The following is a 17,280-nucleotide window of genomic DNA, read 5'->3' as shown; positions in this document are numbered from 1 at the left end:
AGCAGCTTTGGGGCATTTTGCTTGATGAATGACTTGATGATAAATCAGTTATCAAAATTGATGTTGATAAACTTTCTGTGACAGAACACCACATTCATTGGCTTTTCTGCAGCTTTTAGTTGTATCGCAGCTGATTTACTTTCCCAGTTGTCCTGAAATCAAATGTTCTTTGAATAGATTATTCAGCTAATCATCGTGGCACTAATTCAAATGGGATTTTACTTTCTCCATTTTAGAAGTGAGGAAATTATCATTTTCTCTTGCATCTTTGCAAAGGAATTGACATTTCATTAGCCTATATAAACACGTTATAAAAAATCGAGCGAACGCCCCGCACGCCACCTCTAATGGGCCCCGTGTGTCCGTGTCCCAGTGTCGTACCAGTTAACTCAGATCTCCGGCTCCTATTTGTCCCTGTGGTCCATTAGTGCCGATTGGCCCCGAGCCTCAGATGCACAGGCAACCCTCGCTGACCTGATAACATTTATAGTTGTAATGGATTTTTTTTATGCCGGTCATTAACTTTCTCAGAGATTGAAGAAAGAAATTGCTTTGTACCTTTTTTTTCTGTGGTATTTCAACTTTATAGCATTATGTTCAGATATGTCACCTTCCATCATCTCTTTTTAAGGCCTCAGCCGTCACTACAAATGTGCAGGTCTCTTGTACGGGACCCTTCCAGTACCCAGGACTTGTAATTAAAATTTAATGCTGTTGAGTAAAAGCGTTGAAAGATATAATTTCTCTCCAATTATTGGCTCTGTCTCGGGCAGACTGTTAGAAGGGTGATTTAGCAGATGACTTGGTTAATGTAGACAGTTTACTGTGTGTGAGGCTGTGGAAATAACACTTGTGTTCACTTTAGATCGCTGAGAATTTTGTTTTATTTTCACCAAAATAACTTCACTAAAAAAAAGTAGAAAATTATTTAAAAAAGAAAAAAGTTCACATGAATAGTTTACTAACGATCATAACGAGCAGACCTGAGTCAAATCACAATCCTCACAGAAGGTACTGAGGGTGGACAAAATAACACGAACACCTCACAATACCATTACATGTTATTACAGCAAGTATCTAAATGGCTTTAACCAGCACCTCTTTGAATAATAACCTAAAAACTAACGGAGGTGTTCCTATTATTGTGACCACCTTCTGTAGCTTGAAACTCAAACGTGTGGGATGTACTCAGCTTGTTACCTCAGCCAAGGATGTTGTGTTTCCAGCTCTTGTCAGATTGTTAGTTACTTGGAAGGATGAAGTTTGGATCAGGAAACAACACATTAAAGTGTTTTTTCACTTTCCATTACAGTAAATAATTCATGGATCTTGATGGGGAAAAAGTAATTTTTTAGGGGACTGATATTTATGAGTGTGAGGGAAGTTAGTACAAATATAAATATGCATCTATTGAATTTAAGTGTGGACTGTTGGGCCTTGGCGGAGGTTTGCGCTCTACTGAGTGCTGTTGGAGTTCATTTTATAATTTCACAAAACCATTTGGTCCAAAATATCCCCACTCATTCCTTTCATTCAATATCCCAGCACCTCTGAATTGGCATTTTCTTGTGCAGTACATTTACCAGCCAACATCACTAAGGATGTAGGGTCAGAGTCTGGCTAACAAGACGCCTGAATAAGAACTTTGTCCCGTTTGTATTTGGTTCATGGCGGCACGAGTGAAACGCCTCGTGCACCTTTCGAGGAAATCGAACCCAGAATGTAACACTGGCTTTTACTGAAGCAAAAAACAGTTCATAGCCTCGAGGTTTGGCATCACTCAGCTCGTCTTCTTCTGGCTCTTCCTGGTGGGCGGTCCGCTGAACTGCACAATGTGGAAATATACAAATGTCCCCAAAAAGTGCAGGAAAGCCAAAGTAGACACCAACACAGGAAACAAGTCCGGTAGATGTGGCGGGGGGGTCACAGCTACGCTCGCCACGCTTAACCCAACCATAGCTGCGACACAGATGTAGAACTGTAACACAGAGAGGGAGAGAGAGAGAGAGAGAGAGTGTGTGTGTGTGTGAGGTTATATGATTCCAAATAAGAGGAGTTTGCTCAGCTGTCATCTCGTGACCTCAGTATTTCAGTCACATCACAGCATGTGCTCATAAATTTGGACACCCATAGGCAAATAACATATTTTGTTGATAAAGAGAACAGAAGTAAATACAACGCCTGCAGCAAAACACACATTAAAAATGACCTTTTATCCAAATGTTAATGGGCCGGGACATTTTATTTCAAGGAACTTAAAAAAACAGCGATTGTGGCAAGGGCATTAAGTTTAGGCACCACTCTACTTGTAAAATACTTACTTCCTGTAATACTTCATTAAGTCGTTAAGTCGATGACATTTCCAGAGCTGATAAATTCTCTGACTCGTCAAACCTCATGGAAACAACAGAACCACAGGCTCCTCTGAGCAACTGACTGAGGATCTGAGAGGGAAGTTAACTGAGGACTATGCAGCAGCATTTGATGGACAGAACACCTTTGTTAAGCATGGTGGTGAAAATATTACAGAGAAAATAATGGATCCAACTAAATATCAGCAAAATTTAGAATCTGGCCTCTACAACAGGAAATAGATCCAAATCAAATCTAATAATTCACCATGACACAAGCTGAAGTTTAGGAAAGTTCTTCAGACCCTTGAATTGAACATCATTAAGAATCTGTGGGTAAATCCGTGAGAACATGACAGCAAAACAACATCAGAAGTTGAATTGATCTGCAGAAACCCTCTGAGCTGGATGTGGTACATTCCAAAGAGCGAGTCACTAAGTACAAACTTCAGAAGGTTCACAAACTTTTGCTCACACAGTTATTGTTTTTTCCAGCTTCTGAAATAATAAGTAACACAGCATTAACAATCTAAAAAGAGGCTTTTTTAAATGTCTACTGGCTGAAAGGTTTTATTCACTTATTTTGTATTTGTCCAGGGATGCCCAAACCTTTGCAAACAACGATTTCAAGCATATCATCTCCATGAGAAAATTCCACTGACGAATACAATTAGAAGCGGTAGAAAGCTTCGTCTAAATCTAATAAGTGAACCTTGTCACAGCATCTGAAGTATATAATGAAATTATATTCTGTGTTTTTTTGTTTGTTCAAGTTACAATAAAGAAACTTAAGTCAATGACAACTGATTATTCTACTTAAAACAAGCTGAGTGCTTCTATAGAGTATGAATACTAAGCTGCTGCCAGCTAAAGAGACCAATCACAGACGTTTATGTCCAACTCTTCGCCAAAGTAATTTTAATCACTGAATTTATATTCTGAATCAGGAACTTCTGCTAGTGAAACAATGAAATGACTGGGCACCTCGGGCTATGAACAAACTGTTAGCGTTTCCCTTAATTTTAATTGCAACCGTAATATGAAACCAATGAATGATTTAATTTAAAAGAGCTCTCAGACGACATTGAATATTTATCCTTGAATGACGGACATCAAATTGGTCATTTGAGAAGTGCTATAAAGAAAAGACCGAGGCTTGAAATATCATATTCAAAAGGACAGGCAGTCGGAATATTTCGGCCAATAAAACCACTTTTCTTTATCCTGTCACCGTCCTGAGGTGACGGTGAAAGTTAGATCATTGCTGTGTCTATTTGGGAAATATGACGCCGGGATTAGTCTGTGGGTAAGATGGAAGAACCACCTCAAGCCCACCCCCCCGCCTTCGACACCCCAAACTCATGAAACCCTATCGTCATCATCGGGGCTCGCTATTTATGCTGCTTGTGTAAATAAATATATCTAGGCAAACCTGTGTTAATGACGCGCGCTATAAAAAGACACCTTCTCTTAATCTCTGACACCCTATCGGTGCCCCTGTCGCTAAGGGGCTCCCGGTGCACCCACTTCAGACGCTGTGGAAACTTAAATAAGTGATAAATAATTCTTTGCCTGGCAGCGGCTTTTGTCCCCGGACAGCTTACACAGCTTACAGCGGCACATGATCTTTATTTATACAGTTGCGTATATCTTTCTCGCACAGTTGCAATTTAGGTCTAGCGCCACCTGGGATCCTGAAATCACCACCCGACTTATTACAAACCCATCAGCTGTACATCCGCCTCATCTTCGCCCAGTATACAAGAGCAGAGGTGAACTATTGAACTCGTGAACTTATCAAGCAGCAGGAACTCTGCGCTCACTGTTATTCATTGGACGTGTGTCTTATTATCTGAGGCAAGTCTACAACATGAAAACATGGAGCGGGGGAAGTCCTGCCTGTGTTCAAGGTTTTGAATAACTTGCATGACCTCAAATCTATAGATCATAAACAGGGTAAATTCTAAAACATTGGATAGAAAGATTTTTGTATTTCTATAGATTATATTGAGCCATTCTTGCACCAACAATACACAATTCATTGTTTCTGGGTAGAGACTAATTACATGTTTTAAAATGCCACTGAAAATGTTGTAAATATATAAAACTAAACATCCAACGTCTCGACTTTACGAGCAAACTGAGCTTGGTAGTAACATCGACACAGATGAAACACGCAGATCACAGAATCAGTGCTGGCTGTTGTGCCGTCAGTCACTGTACTGGCGCTTAAATACTGACCTTCCATCTCACTACACAGGCCAAGTCCATTTTGGGCAGCAAGAAAAACAGCCTGTGGTAGGCGCCCAGTCTCAGCTCGTCCTCTGTACAGCGCTCCAGTGCAGACAACAGATAGATGCTGTAGAAGAGGAAGGCCAGCGAGGTCACGACGTAGGGCACCAGCAGACCGTCCTTAAGAAACAGCGGCAGCATGCTGCGTACAGGGACAAGGACAGAAAGGGAAAGAAATACATGATATTCCACCGTTGATTGACAACACATCAAAATATTTTCATACACATCTGACAGCACATTGTTAAGATCAGTATCATGTTTGCTGAGAGATGAGGCAACATTACACCACACAGCTTTTATATCCAACAGGCCTGCACAAGCTTCACGTCCCCTGGAGGGAGACGGCTCAGACATTCGTGCCAAGCTTATCTTAGTTTAGTGGAGGGGGACGGACAAGAACAACAGTTGACTCATAGTAAATCGCACATCACCCCACTTTATAAAAAAACTCTCGCTCACAATAGACCGCTCATTCGGACTTTTACTCCGACGATAAAGCTCCATTCAGGGGATAACTGTTTAACATTTGGAGAAATACATACTTCTTCAATTTAAACAGACTGGCTGCATTCTGTCCCCGTTGAGCAGCCATTCGGCCAATTATGCTCACAAAAGATGTATTTCTGTTTTAAATGGCCGAGTCTGGAGAGGATGCAGATAATGTGTCCGAGTCAGACTGTACTGGGAAGCAGCTACAGAATGACCTCCTGTCCCTACACAACACACACACTTAGATGGCAGGCATGCAGACTATGCCGTGTAATCCCCAGATATCCTTATACTAAACCACACGCACAACAATTAGTGCTGCCGGAAGAATTTAACAACAGCTGGTGAAAGTTAGACGGAGCGTTTGCAGCACTACTCGTCTTTTCCATTCATGGTCCTCAGCTCAACCCTCGTCACATATCTATTTAGCTTTTTGGGATTATTTCTAGGTATTTGATGGTTGGAGCAAGGGACTTAGACTGTGAGACAAGAGGAGAGGACATGAGAGTTCTATCTCAACTTTACCACTACAGGCATAATTACAAGTTACATTTTCGGGGGTTTTCTTTCTCCACTTTCTTCATCTTTCCAAAATTGGTTTAGATATGGCTTTTTTTTTTGTTGATATTTTGATGTCCCAGTGAATAATTAATGGCCATGACATATTTACAGGACTGATATGTATGAGTATGCGCTAGAAAGGCGCCCGGAAGGAACCTACCTCTGCTAAGTCCATCGCCCTATGTTAACGGAAAGATAATCCCTGTTTTGCCTGTTTATCCGGATCCAACCCAACATTTAGTAGGTTCTTCTTTGGGTCATGTCTCACCCCTCCACCAAATTTAACATTAATCAGTTCAGTAGTTTTTGCATAATCCTGCTGAAAAATAAACACTGATGAAAACACATCCTCCTTGCCAGAGGTATAATTAAAGCTGCTATCCAGCTTTGATTCACCTACCATCCATATTCATAGTCTTACCTGAATGTTGAGGCCTGTAGGAACCAAATAGCCACCAGGGGCAGGTCATTCAGCAGAAGGCACACCGGCCTAGAAAAGATCAAAACTGGATATTGTCACTGTTGAACACACTCTGCAGAAAGTACCATTAAATATCATTTTACAGTGAGACAGGAAGTGAGGCCACGTTAGGTTGAAGCTGGATATGAATGGATGTCATGCGTGTTTAATAATAAAGCTACTGACCTAATGGGACTTCCACAGGAATCGATTATTGTCAGCTGCTCACAAGGCAGTCAGCGTTTGTTGTTCCACATTATTTTATGTCAGTGTTCGCCTCATTACTGTAATTGCACTGTATGCATATTTGCAGCCGTATAACCCAAATCCAACTTTTATTTGAACCAAGTATTCAACGACAAAATCAAGCTCTCCAGTTGTTCGCTGTGATAAATGTATTAGTAAATGCCGTGTGTCTGTGGTGTAGGACTGTTGCTAACTGAACTTTGTCTGTGTCGGTGCTCGGTGCACACTCTGCTCCGCAGCCGACACTTTCCACCGGTCCCTGAGACCATAATTACAGCCAGTGCTCTTTGGCGATCCTGTTACAGTCCAATAATTGATCCTGCGCAAACAATGCCCCGAGCTGCCGCCTGCCATTCTTTCCTAATCCCTGGACATGCATTACTGATTGATTCCGGGGGACAGGTGGGAGATATAACTCAATAGTTAATAAAGCAACAATCTACCCTAATCTAGATTAATAGATGAGCCCAGATCTAGGAACCAAATCCCTCGCTGCCAAATCTATCCCAGGCATCACTCTCCACCTACAGCCGCCACAGCTTTATACATATGGAGGTAAATGGTAATGAGCCGCACACGAGCACATCTCACACCCACGTGTGCAAGAGATGTATTTAGTGCACAGAGTGTGATGACAGAGGTGAATAACCGTTCAGTTAGCAGAGGCTGTTCTTTAATAGAGAGCGACTGTGGCAGGTGAATGACGTCACTTAAACAAAGTGCACATGTATTCAACTTAATATCAAACTGCAAAACATCATTTAAGATGAACGAGGGAGACAAAGCTCCTGTGTGAGTAGAAATTAAATCTGCAGTCATGAATATTTGAGATGTCCCGAATGTCACATGTTATCCTGTGTTGAGTAAAAAGTTTTCTTCTGTGTACTTACAAGGCAGCCAAGAGGATGGACTTCTCGTGGACTTGATAGGAGAAGAGGAAAAATGCTAGAGATGAATTTGCCTAAAAAAAAAAAGGCAATGAGATGATCAATATAACAGCTACTACCGGTTTAGGACAAAAATACTTGATAGAATACTTTTCAATAAATCCGATGAAAGACAGAAACATATAAACACAGGCATCACTAAATCAAATTATATCATATACCTATGTATTATGCTGTGTTCGAGAAATTAAAATTAAATATATGAATATAATATTAAACAGTGTTTCATGTTAATTATCAGGACTGTGGATCACAACAGTTTCAGTCTGCTTGCTCCTCCCCTCTCACATGTGCCATCGTCCATAAAGTTTTTACCGTTCATGGAGACAATCACGCCTCATAGTTTCCAGCTGCAGGTGTGTTAGTTACATTAGAGGTGTAGGGGTAATCCAAAAACCACTCACCAAGGCCAGTTTAAACTGCCAGAAGGTGGGCTTTGTCAGCAGTCTGATGGAGGAGGGCAGGGCCGCCAGGAGGGTGCAGGCAAAGCTGGGAAAACAGAACAGACACATTCAGTACATTCATATGATCTCACATCAGCACCGTCAACAACAGTCAAGCGCACGAAATCCTGAATAGAGGAAGTGATTGTGCAGCAGAAAATCCAATGGAGCATGAAAAAAAAAAAAGGGGGTGGGGGGGTGGACGAGTTGAGGAGCAGAAAATCAATTTGGAGGAATATAATTAAATGTATTTGCACATAATCCCAGGCTTTCAAGTACGTCTCTCTGTTGTGTTGACACGGTTTCATGTGAAAACTAATATTGATAATATAAGTCCAGTACGTCCAAACACTAACAAACGACACAGCGAGATACATTTAACGTCAGTCGCTCTAAATGATCTGATTTTGATGTTGGAGTCGAACCATCCTGCTCTGCGGCGAAGACCCTGGCTGTGGGAAAGGACCGAATACTGGGCCTGTGTTAGGGTCAGCAGGCATTAGTTTAACCCTTCAATTGTCACCTGCTGGGGGCCAGAGGCACCGGCACACACCGACTACGTGTCAGTGTAAATGTGAATAAACGTGCTGATGGGCCCCCGCAGTGAGTTAGTGCAAAGTGCGAGGGCAACAATGTGTTTGTTCTCCCATTTGTAGGAGTGATACCAGAGCATTATGAGAACAGTGATGTGTATAAATAGCCAAATAAATAGAACGAGTGGCAATTTAAATTAATAAAAGAGCACTCAGTGGGTGTTCAGTGAGTACGAGTGTGTGTGTGTTGTATGTGCGTTATGTGTGGGGCAGGGTTTTGCGGTCCGGAAGGACATGGATCCCTTTTCACAGCTGATTCTTTCTGTGTACACAGCACACCCACACTGGAGCATTTAACAACCCATTTGCCGGTGCCAAAAAGACAGGAGTGTTTTTCATTTGTTTGAAATGCACAACAGTCAAAGAAGTCCAACTTGATCCCTGGACTTAGCAGTCTGGCAGGAACGTGTCCATGCGTCGAACACAGGATTCCTAAATTTAGCGAGTCGGGTTATTTAAGCAGGCTCCACCATGACACAACTGCTGCGTTGACTATTTCTTCCACTGTGACGGCGCAGGTCTTCAGCTTTTGGTCAAAATAACATGTATCTTAAGCCTTCCTGGAATGCACTGGGGGCAAGCGGGCAGAGACGCTGAACGTTAAATGACATGAGTTTACTACGTGTTCTCCCCTGATCGCACCGTTTATTTGTCCTCCTCTTTCTCTCGCCCACAATCCATCATAATATTTTTTGAAAACTCTGCTTCTATCTGTGTAGGACACATGCTTCAGTGGTTCCTTGGGCAATTCAACCCCCTGTCACTGCATTTCCAGAAACAGTTGTGACTTTATATTCAGAAGTTCCTCACAAGATGTTTCCTTCAGGGATGATCTTATTTCCACTCTGCTGGATCACAGTCTTTATTCCCTTGGGCAAGCTCTGCTTTCCCAGGAAATGAAAGGAGTGAAAACAGGACACGGGAGCAAAAGAGTTGAGAGAAGAATGACAATGACAAAGAAATAAAAACAAAAGAAAGGAACGATGGAAGCTAGAGGAGGGAGAAAAGCGATAGATACTCGATATAAAAGCGATTACCTGAGGTAGAGCTGAGAGTCTGTGGACAGAATGGATCTGATCTTTATCAAGGTGTTCAGGCTGCACCACGTGTTGGCCACCTTATCCTATATGCACACGCACACACACACACACTTAAATAAGAACTGATATCAGGTGAAAACACAACAATTTACAAGACTCAACGAATTCTATTCTGCAAAGGGAAAGCAAATAAGTGGCATTGCTTTGAGTAGTTATTTCCCCACTGAGAGTTCAATAAAAATTCCTCGGGGCATTTGTGTGTAACCCTCTGTCATAAATTCACTCCCTTGTCAGAGAAAGCATGGGACTTATTTGTAAACTTGGAGACACAAGGTCAAGAGTCAAACCAGAGTAGTTTCTGCATAACCAGCAGATACAGACCAACCACAGAGCACTGCCACTAACCACACACTGTCAATATGATCGATAATTCTCTATGTAATCAAATTTATTCAGTTTTTCGACCTCGAAATTTAGATTCCAGGAAAAATAGGGGTTGCAATACAATTTTAAAAATGTATTGAAATTTCCTAATTAAATGAATATTTTCTGGATTAATCTATAAACGCTTTGTTCATGAAATGTCAAAATAGCAGAAAAAAATAATTTGGCACGGAGCACAAATTGATTCAATTTCAAAGAAAAAGCAGCAAGTTCTAACTTTTTGGGAAAATAAATGTTTGTAATTTTCTGCTTGATTTGAAATGACAATCAATCAGTCTGTTATTAAAACTTAGATACATTTTTTTGTTGATTGACTGTGTGAGTTCATAAAATCACACTGTTACACTTTGTGACTGATAGAAAAGCTGTGATATCAGATGAGGGAGGCCTTGCTGTTTGCGATTCAGTTGATTTCTGGGCTTAAGAAGTTGTGCAGGAATCAGATGATATCGAAGCTGACATCCCACAACATAGAGACAGGGTTCCTAGATCAGCTTTAAGATGCCACTGCAGGTGGTTTTCTCAGCGTGGCCCTGTCTAGAAAGCCTATTTCTGTCCTCCTCTCTCTCCCCTCTGTGCTACAGCTGCTCGCGGCACAGCTGTGTGGATCTTAGTGGCAGCCTAGTCAGCAGCACTGGGTCATCCAGCGTTGTGTTGTCTCAGCCCCCTTCCCTCTCTCACTCTCCTCTTTGCCTCCTCGCTCCAAATAACCACCACGGGAATTTTCCTGGACACCGCCTCAAGGCAACACATGAGCGATGGAGGGAGGGGGGGGTCCCCATTGGCAAATGTAAGTGCGAGGGGGCGGAGGGGTGGTGGTGCGAGAGCAGTGCGGCTCCTTCACCTATGAGCTAGCATGGAATTTCACAGGGGGAAGCATTTGGTGCCATTTTTGTGAGCAGGCGGCAACGTGAGACGTCAGAATGCAGCTCAGTGGGTAAACTTACAACTGCTCCCTCCCTGAAGTCGCCAGGACCACCACTCGTCAGCCCTCGTCCTCCCCCACCACCACCCCTCCTCACTTTTATCCCCTTGTCCCCCCCCTTGTAAGCTTTTGCTTACGTGCACGATTTCACAATTAGTTCAGGACGACTCGCCCGGGCAGCCTCTCATGCTGCCGTCACAGGGGAGGATAGTGTCTCTCACACCCTGTGTATTATGTTTGCATCATTTCATTGAACAAATACTGCCGCAGGGCACGCAGCCATCCGCTCCCCTGGTAGAATTTTCAATTACTTCTCACATCTATGACACCTTGTGGTGGGTGCCACCTCGGGGACTAGGACAAGAGGGGTGTTAGAGGGTTTCAGAAATGAGAACTGCAAACCTTGGCATCTGAGCTGTCAGTCCCACACAGTTACTTTACCTCCGCTTCTCCCATGACAGCTTTTAACGCTGCCGACTGGAGGTTTTTCAGGTCTCTCTCTCTCCCTGTCGACTACCACCCTCCTTTTTAATTAATGTCAGATTCCTGTCCATACTTATCCCTCTCAGGTTATGAGAGTGACGACAACATACAAATCTGTGTGTGTGTGTGTGTGTGCGTGCTATAGAAGAGTCCAAAATACTAATACACTTTCCAAAGATGCAGTCAGCAGCAGGCAACAGTTGTCAGATCTGCTCAGATACGCCTTCAAGTGTAGAGTTTGCCGCACTCGTTGGTCCATATGGCTAAAACATGACTGACTAAGTGCTGAAAATACCCCACCCATAAATTAGTTAGATTTATCTATATCCTCCTCCTCCTGTACATCCTGAACCCCAACTCCTCCGAGTCAGAGTGAAATTGATCTCTTGACCTTTCACCATTTTATTCCACTGTTTTCTTTGATGCTGCGGGGTATCCATGTCCTGAGCCGCGCGGCACTGGAGGGTGAAAGCATGTTGAGCACGCTCAGTGTGGAACATCTCAATTTAAGGAAAATTTAAAGACCCTTTTCAATTCAGACTAATATTTTACACAATAATTTAACAGATACTAACTTTGACAGATGAGTAAAATGCTGACTTCTTGGACCATTTTTTTTATTTATTAAAGTTTCCCACTTGAAGCCAGAAAACCATTTCAAAAGATATGAAGTAACTGATAAAGTGGAATTTCTGATATCTTATAACAAAACAAAACCTGGCATTAGGGATATTTCATCTTGAAAACCAGACAAAAATCCCTTCGTCATATTTGTTCAAAATGTCTCCTTTCTCATTTTATGCTACTGATGATATCAGGATTTTCATGATATTTGATTTTTGTTATTAGGGTCACATTCATTCGTTAATATTTTGGAAAATTACCGGGGATACATGTTGAAGAAGGGGTCATATTAAAAACACAAAAAAACAGAACTATAATCCTCCTACTGCCCCTGCAACTCAAATCCTTCTGCATCCCCTCAGGCTTCAGTGGGAACAGAAGATGTACATGTGACCCGTATGGCTCCTCTGATCTCCAGTCCATCCCGGTCTAACACTATTTATCCTTTTATATTCATGATCTGTCAGGGGATATTATCTTCTTCCCACTCGTTTCTTTAAATGGCATATTGGGATTGTGAGAAGAGAGCAGCTATTCATCGATGCCCGCATGGCAAAAGTACAAATGTTTTTTTTTTTCAAAGACTTGGCCTCATTGGGAAGATAGGGCTTCTCAGTTGTGGTTTTCAGGCTGAGTGTTGAGTCAAGGAAAGTCTACTGTACCTCAAACAGACCGCGAGCCACGGGAAAGATCCTCCTCGCCACCTGCAGGGCCTGGTCGGGGTCAGACAGGAAGGGCAGCCAGCAGAGGGCAAAACTCACCAACACGGTGACAGCAATTCTCACCAACAACATAAGCCTGCACGAAAAAAAGGGTCACACAGAGACAAGTGCCACAATATTAGGGTGTTTGGGTCTCACTTTAGTTTCCCAAAATACACATGTTGACGTTAAGCATTTGGTTCCATCTATGTCTGCTAGTATTCTTCAAACAATTAGTACACACTGTCTGCAAGTCCTAAATTTGGACTTTGACCCCTGTGTTGAGGAATGCAGTGAAAGCCATGCATCAGCTGAAAGTCTTTAGTGTAGGTCAGGATATCTTGTCAGCTGTAACCGTCAAGCTGCTGGTTAAGTTGCACACACAGACATAGCTGAGGAGTTTGGGCATGGCGAGAGTGTCATCTGGACATATCCCCCCCCCCGCTCCTGGCTCTTCTAATCCAGCTTTCCATTTGCTACTAAATGCCCTTGGTACATTGTTACTAGACAAACAGACACTGGACACACTAGTAACAACATCCAATGTGATTACCTCAGTCATTCTGCGGCATCTCCTGAGGACACCGCTCTCTAATAGACTGACATTACATATCTGCTTTCAGCGCTCAGTTGACGCTGTTAGATGCAGCGTGACAAAACGACATCACCAGCGAATGAACTGAGAGATCATAATGTTATGTTCTCGATCCTTTTTTATGGTTTGTTTGCGGTTGTTGATGTTTTTTTTTTAAATAACAGTAATTTAAAAGACGGTGAAAACAAATCAGCTGGTCTGGTTCTTCTCTTTCTGTGGTTTCAAACGTGGGTTATTGAACTGTGGCTGAATAAAGTTGCCTCCGCCAAGGATTGTTGTGTTTTCATTGACGTTTGTTTGAGTGAGTGTTAAGTTAGTAGCATTACACAAAAACCAGACGGTGTGGTTTTTTTCACCACTTTATTTCACATTGCGAGAGTGCTTCTGGACGTTTTTACCAATTTACCAGAGATTTCTGAACCTAGATAAAAGAAAATCTGTTCATGCTCATTAGACAGATTTCTATGAGTTTGTGCAATTTGTTGTGGCTTGATTGAATTTACTGTTGGAGGTGGAGGTCAATGCTCTACTGAGTTCTATTCTGGTTGAAACGGTGACAATGTGGAGACAGTAGGTGACTCGCGGCTAATTTGCCAAAGACAAAGAGAGAGAATGTGAGAGAAGACAGACCAGAGTGACAACATAGGCAAATAAATCCAGAGACTCACCCTCTCCCCATCAGACCCAACTTGACACACTTTCCCAGCAGGTAGCAGAAGAAGGGCAGAGCATGGTACAGCTCCATCTGTTTGTAGTTGAGAGCCAGGGAGAAGGCCATGGAGCCGAAAGCATCCCAGCCCAGACCAAGAGCCAGAACCCCCCACAGAGCAAAGCCTTGGCTCACTCCGTTGTACCTGATAGCGTTAAGGTCCTTACTGGAATATAAGTGTAGACACAGAAGCTGATCCAGGGTCAGTTCAGTCCAGATGTGTTGAACTACGTCATTGTTGTATTTCTTTAGTGTCTGAATCAAAAGGGTTTAAAACACTGATATGAAGAACCATGAATTTCATGGCTTATGTCACTTTCCATTTTTTATTGCTCTATTTGTTCTGCAGGATCTTTCATTTAATCATCATGTGATGGAGTGAGAAGATACAGTGTGAATGGATGAAACAAGAAAACCACAGTATGTCTGAAGTTAGCTCTTGTTTCTTTGCATTTAATCTCAAGTAAACGATCATTTCCACGTGGAACAAAGGCTCATAACCATCTTAAATAATGTTGCTGCAGGGTTTGGTGTCAAAATACAGGAAAGCTGTGTTACACAACTGAGCAACATATCAAAAATGAAGATTTTTAGATGTAAAACTTATTTTAAATTCATACATCACAATAGTAGCATTTTACAATAAAGATGTAATATTTAATAAATCAATAAATATTTAAATGTAAGCTCTCTCCATTTATTTCATCTATTTTCTTGTAATAGCTTTTAAAATAATTGTTTTTTACAGTATTTCATTATCTGCATTTTTATTTGTTTTTCTTATTTTTGGCTCATTTGTCATTTGTTACTTAGAACTGCATAAACCTATAGAAATAAAGTTTGATTGATTGATTGATTACAAATATTAAAAAAATAAAGGATACTGGAAATGTCCATAGTCAATGAGAATCAGTCCTGGATACAGCAAGAAGCAGAACAGAGTGGAGACCTGGCGACACAAAAAGAAAACATTTACAAGTTGACAGAATTTAATTAGCTCATTTTTCAATCAATTTGTCTATGATCAATAGTTGCAGTCATAGATAATCGGTTTGATAACTGAGCTGTTTTCTTATTTCATTAAGTCAATCCTGGACAGTACTTTCTTATTGATAGTTAGGTACCAGGAGTCTGTCCTGCCATGAAAGAGTCTCTTGGTGATCTTGTAATAACTGTTTGATAATGTAAAATACTGTGAAAACATTAGAAGTTTTCCATCTAAACGTACAATTCACTTGAAAAGCAGTAACTTCTGTAAATGTAATAACATCCTATTATCATATTACTTCGTAATTCTCAGATTTTGTGCTGTAGTTTGCTTTAATACGGGTGGTTTCCCAGACTAAGAGGAAAATGTGGTTCATTCCTATTAGATAGTGAAGAGATACTTTTAGATTAAAAAACACTTCTAAATGCGAGTGTTACCTTTTTCCTAGAGGATCCATCCGTCAGATAGAAACAGTACAAAACTACAGCGGGGATGTATATCAACAAATCTGCCACCAGGACTGGAACAGAAAGAAATCATACATTTTACTTAATTTTCAATCCAAACCACGATATCATCCATCTAAGCAAATGTAAATCAACAATTGTCGGTATTTTAAGGTTGAGGTGGACATGAATCGTGGAAGGTTTTCTATTTATGTTACTGTGATTCTTGTACCTGTAGCTCTCATGAATAACTTGTGCGCTGGACTTTCATAACCTCTGGATTTGTGGAGCTCCACCCATTCAGGGTTTATCATCTTGGCTCTGCAGGAAAACACAGATGATTTAGATTTTGAATTTTCATTTTAACACTGTTGTTGGTTAATCAAATGTCTGAAGGACATCCTCAAACACAGATGTGTGGTGCAACTGCAACTGCAATACATGTGCCCACCATGCAGAATAGAATTCATAGTAAATATGCATAGAATAGCAAAGAGGCTACACTCATACTGAAGCTCTGTAATCTCATAAAACTACTTACACATAAGCACAGATCCAGCTGTGATAGGCAGTAAGAGGAGGGTAGTCCAGACCCCAGTAGTTCAAGTCATTGTCAGTGGTGTTGAAGTACCTGTAAGAGAACAAGTGTTGTATATTTTTATTCTGAAATTAGACTGCAGTTTGAGCCAAGTGTCCCTTCTACACTGCAAACTAGTGTGTTCAGCCCAGTCATTACACAATGTTATGATAATCACCACAACCCTCGAACCCCAAATGATCTCATCCTCTTTCCACATGAGCCTGTATCTCCTGAACTTTCTCCTCAGAGCTTCACACTGACCATTCCTGCACTGGGAGGTTGTGGGTCACCTCCTGCCAGTGCCTTTGAGCCTCGTAGTCTCCAAACATGGGAGGTTTCCCCGCCCCTGGAGACAGACAGAGAGAGAGAGAGATCACACACAGGTGAATAAAACACAAAACAACTACAGCTACTGTGGGCTGCAGGCTACATGCTACATGCTACATGCTAACCTGCAGCACCCTGCTGAGAGTCAACCTGAACTACAGCAGAGGACTTGTTGTGATTCTCTCACGCTGACGTGAAACACCACTGACTTCCTACCTGAGTACGGATTTAACGAGACTCCCCATCTCGCCGCGACACCGAGCAGCACACAGATGGACACGAGGCTCCACGTCGGCATCGCTTCAACGAGGGAGAAGCAGTTTTTTCGAGGAGAAAACAAAACGATGAAAACAAACTCATCTCCCCATTGAGACAGTTAACACTTCCTGGATACGTCACCCACCAAGGCTTCGTTTCACGCTCTCATTGGACACTGGGGGATGACGTAGGTGCCGACACTCAAGAGGCGTTTGCGAACATTAGGGGAAATAGTTGTTTCTTCTTCGTCCAGCAGACGCTTCATTGCGGATGCGAAAATAGCGTCACTAAATAGTTTGATGGATCTATAGGAGATATAACAAGATGTGCTTTTAGTCTGACGTCAATTTCCGGAATTCAACTTACATTTTTTATATATATAGCTAAAACTCGAATCTCGAAAGTCTAAATTTCCTAGGTACATTGAATGCATCATTTGTTGTAATGATTTATGGCAAATTGATGGATATCATGCACCAAAGATACATTTCATCAGTGTTATCACATTTGATTGTTGAATGAATAAACTGCTCACTGAGTCACAACGTAACCATTGCTGATAATATCAGTACACAATTCACTTACAACACAACACAGCCACAGACTGAATGAACACATGCATCGATTGCAGGATAATTTCTTTCTTTATCTCCATCGTTCTTTCTTGCCTGCTGGAAAATTTCTCTTTTTCTCATGTACACTAAGTTATAATATTTGTATCATTAAGTTGGCCTATGTTTGCGTAATGTGCCTTGAGTATGTTATGATTTGGTGC

The 17,280-nt window shown here is 41.7% G+C and overlaps 1 protein-coding gene across 1 annotated transcript; it reads right to left on the bottom strand.

Annotated features, from left to right (window-relative positions):
- Positions 1–866: 866 nt before the first annotated feature.
- alg6 (ALG6 alpha-1,3-glucosyltransferase) lies at positions 867–16,657 on the bottom strand. The gene is made up of 14 exons (XM_035176801.2): positions 16,464–16,657; positions 16,182–16,266; positions 15,882–15,971; positions 15,573–15,661; positions 15,332–15,414; positions 14,791–14,855; positions 13,866–14,051; positions 12,564–12,699; positions 9,423–9,508; positions 7,754–7,838; positions 7,293–7,363; positions 6,118–6,186; positions 4,593–4,785; positions 867–1,978 (listed from the first exon to the last, which is right to left on the bottom strand). Exons 1-14 carry the CDS (start codon positions 16,543–16,545, stop codon positions 1,781–1,783), a joined length of 1,518 nt encoding a protein of 505 aa, XP_035032692.1. The 5' UTR covers positions 16,546–16,657; the 3' UTR covers positions 867–1,780.
- Between the last annotated feature and the right edge of the window lie 623 nt (positions 16,658–17,280).

The sequence above is a fragment of the Hippoglossus stenolepis genome, chromosome 14 (assembly GCF_022539355.2).
Source record: "Hippoglossus stenolepis isolate QCI-W04-F060 chromosome 14, HSTE1.2, whole genome shotgun sequence".
Classification (NCBI taxonomy): Eukaryota; Metazoa; Chordata; class Actinopteri; order Pleuronectiformes; family Pleuronectidae; genus Hippoglossus; species Hippoglossus stenolepis.
The sequence above is the reverse complement of the archived record's forward strand: the minus strand, read 5'-3'. Positions and strand labels throughout refer to the sequence as shown.

Bases quoted from the DNA above. Each gene is read 5' to 3' on its own strand.
- alg6 (XM_035176801.2), bottom strand. From the start codon at position 16,545: ATGCCGACGTGGAGCCTCGTGTCCATCTGTGTGCTGCTCGGTGTCGCG. The intron at 14,052-14,790 runs GTATCCTTTATT...TAACGCTATCAG, and splicing joins ATTGACTATGGACATTTCCA to GTACAACGGAGTGAGCCAAG. The intron at 6,187-7,292 runs GTAAGTACACAG...GATCTTTTCTAG, and splicing joins TCCATCCTCTTGGCTGCCTT to GCCGGTGTGCCTTCTGCTGA.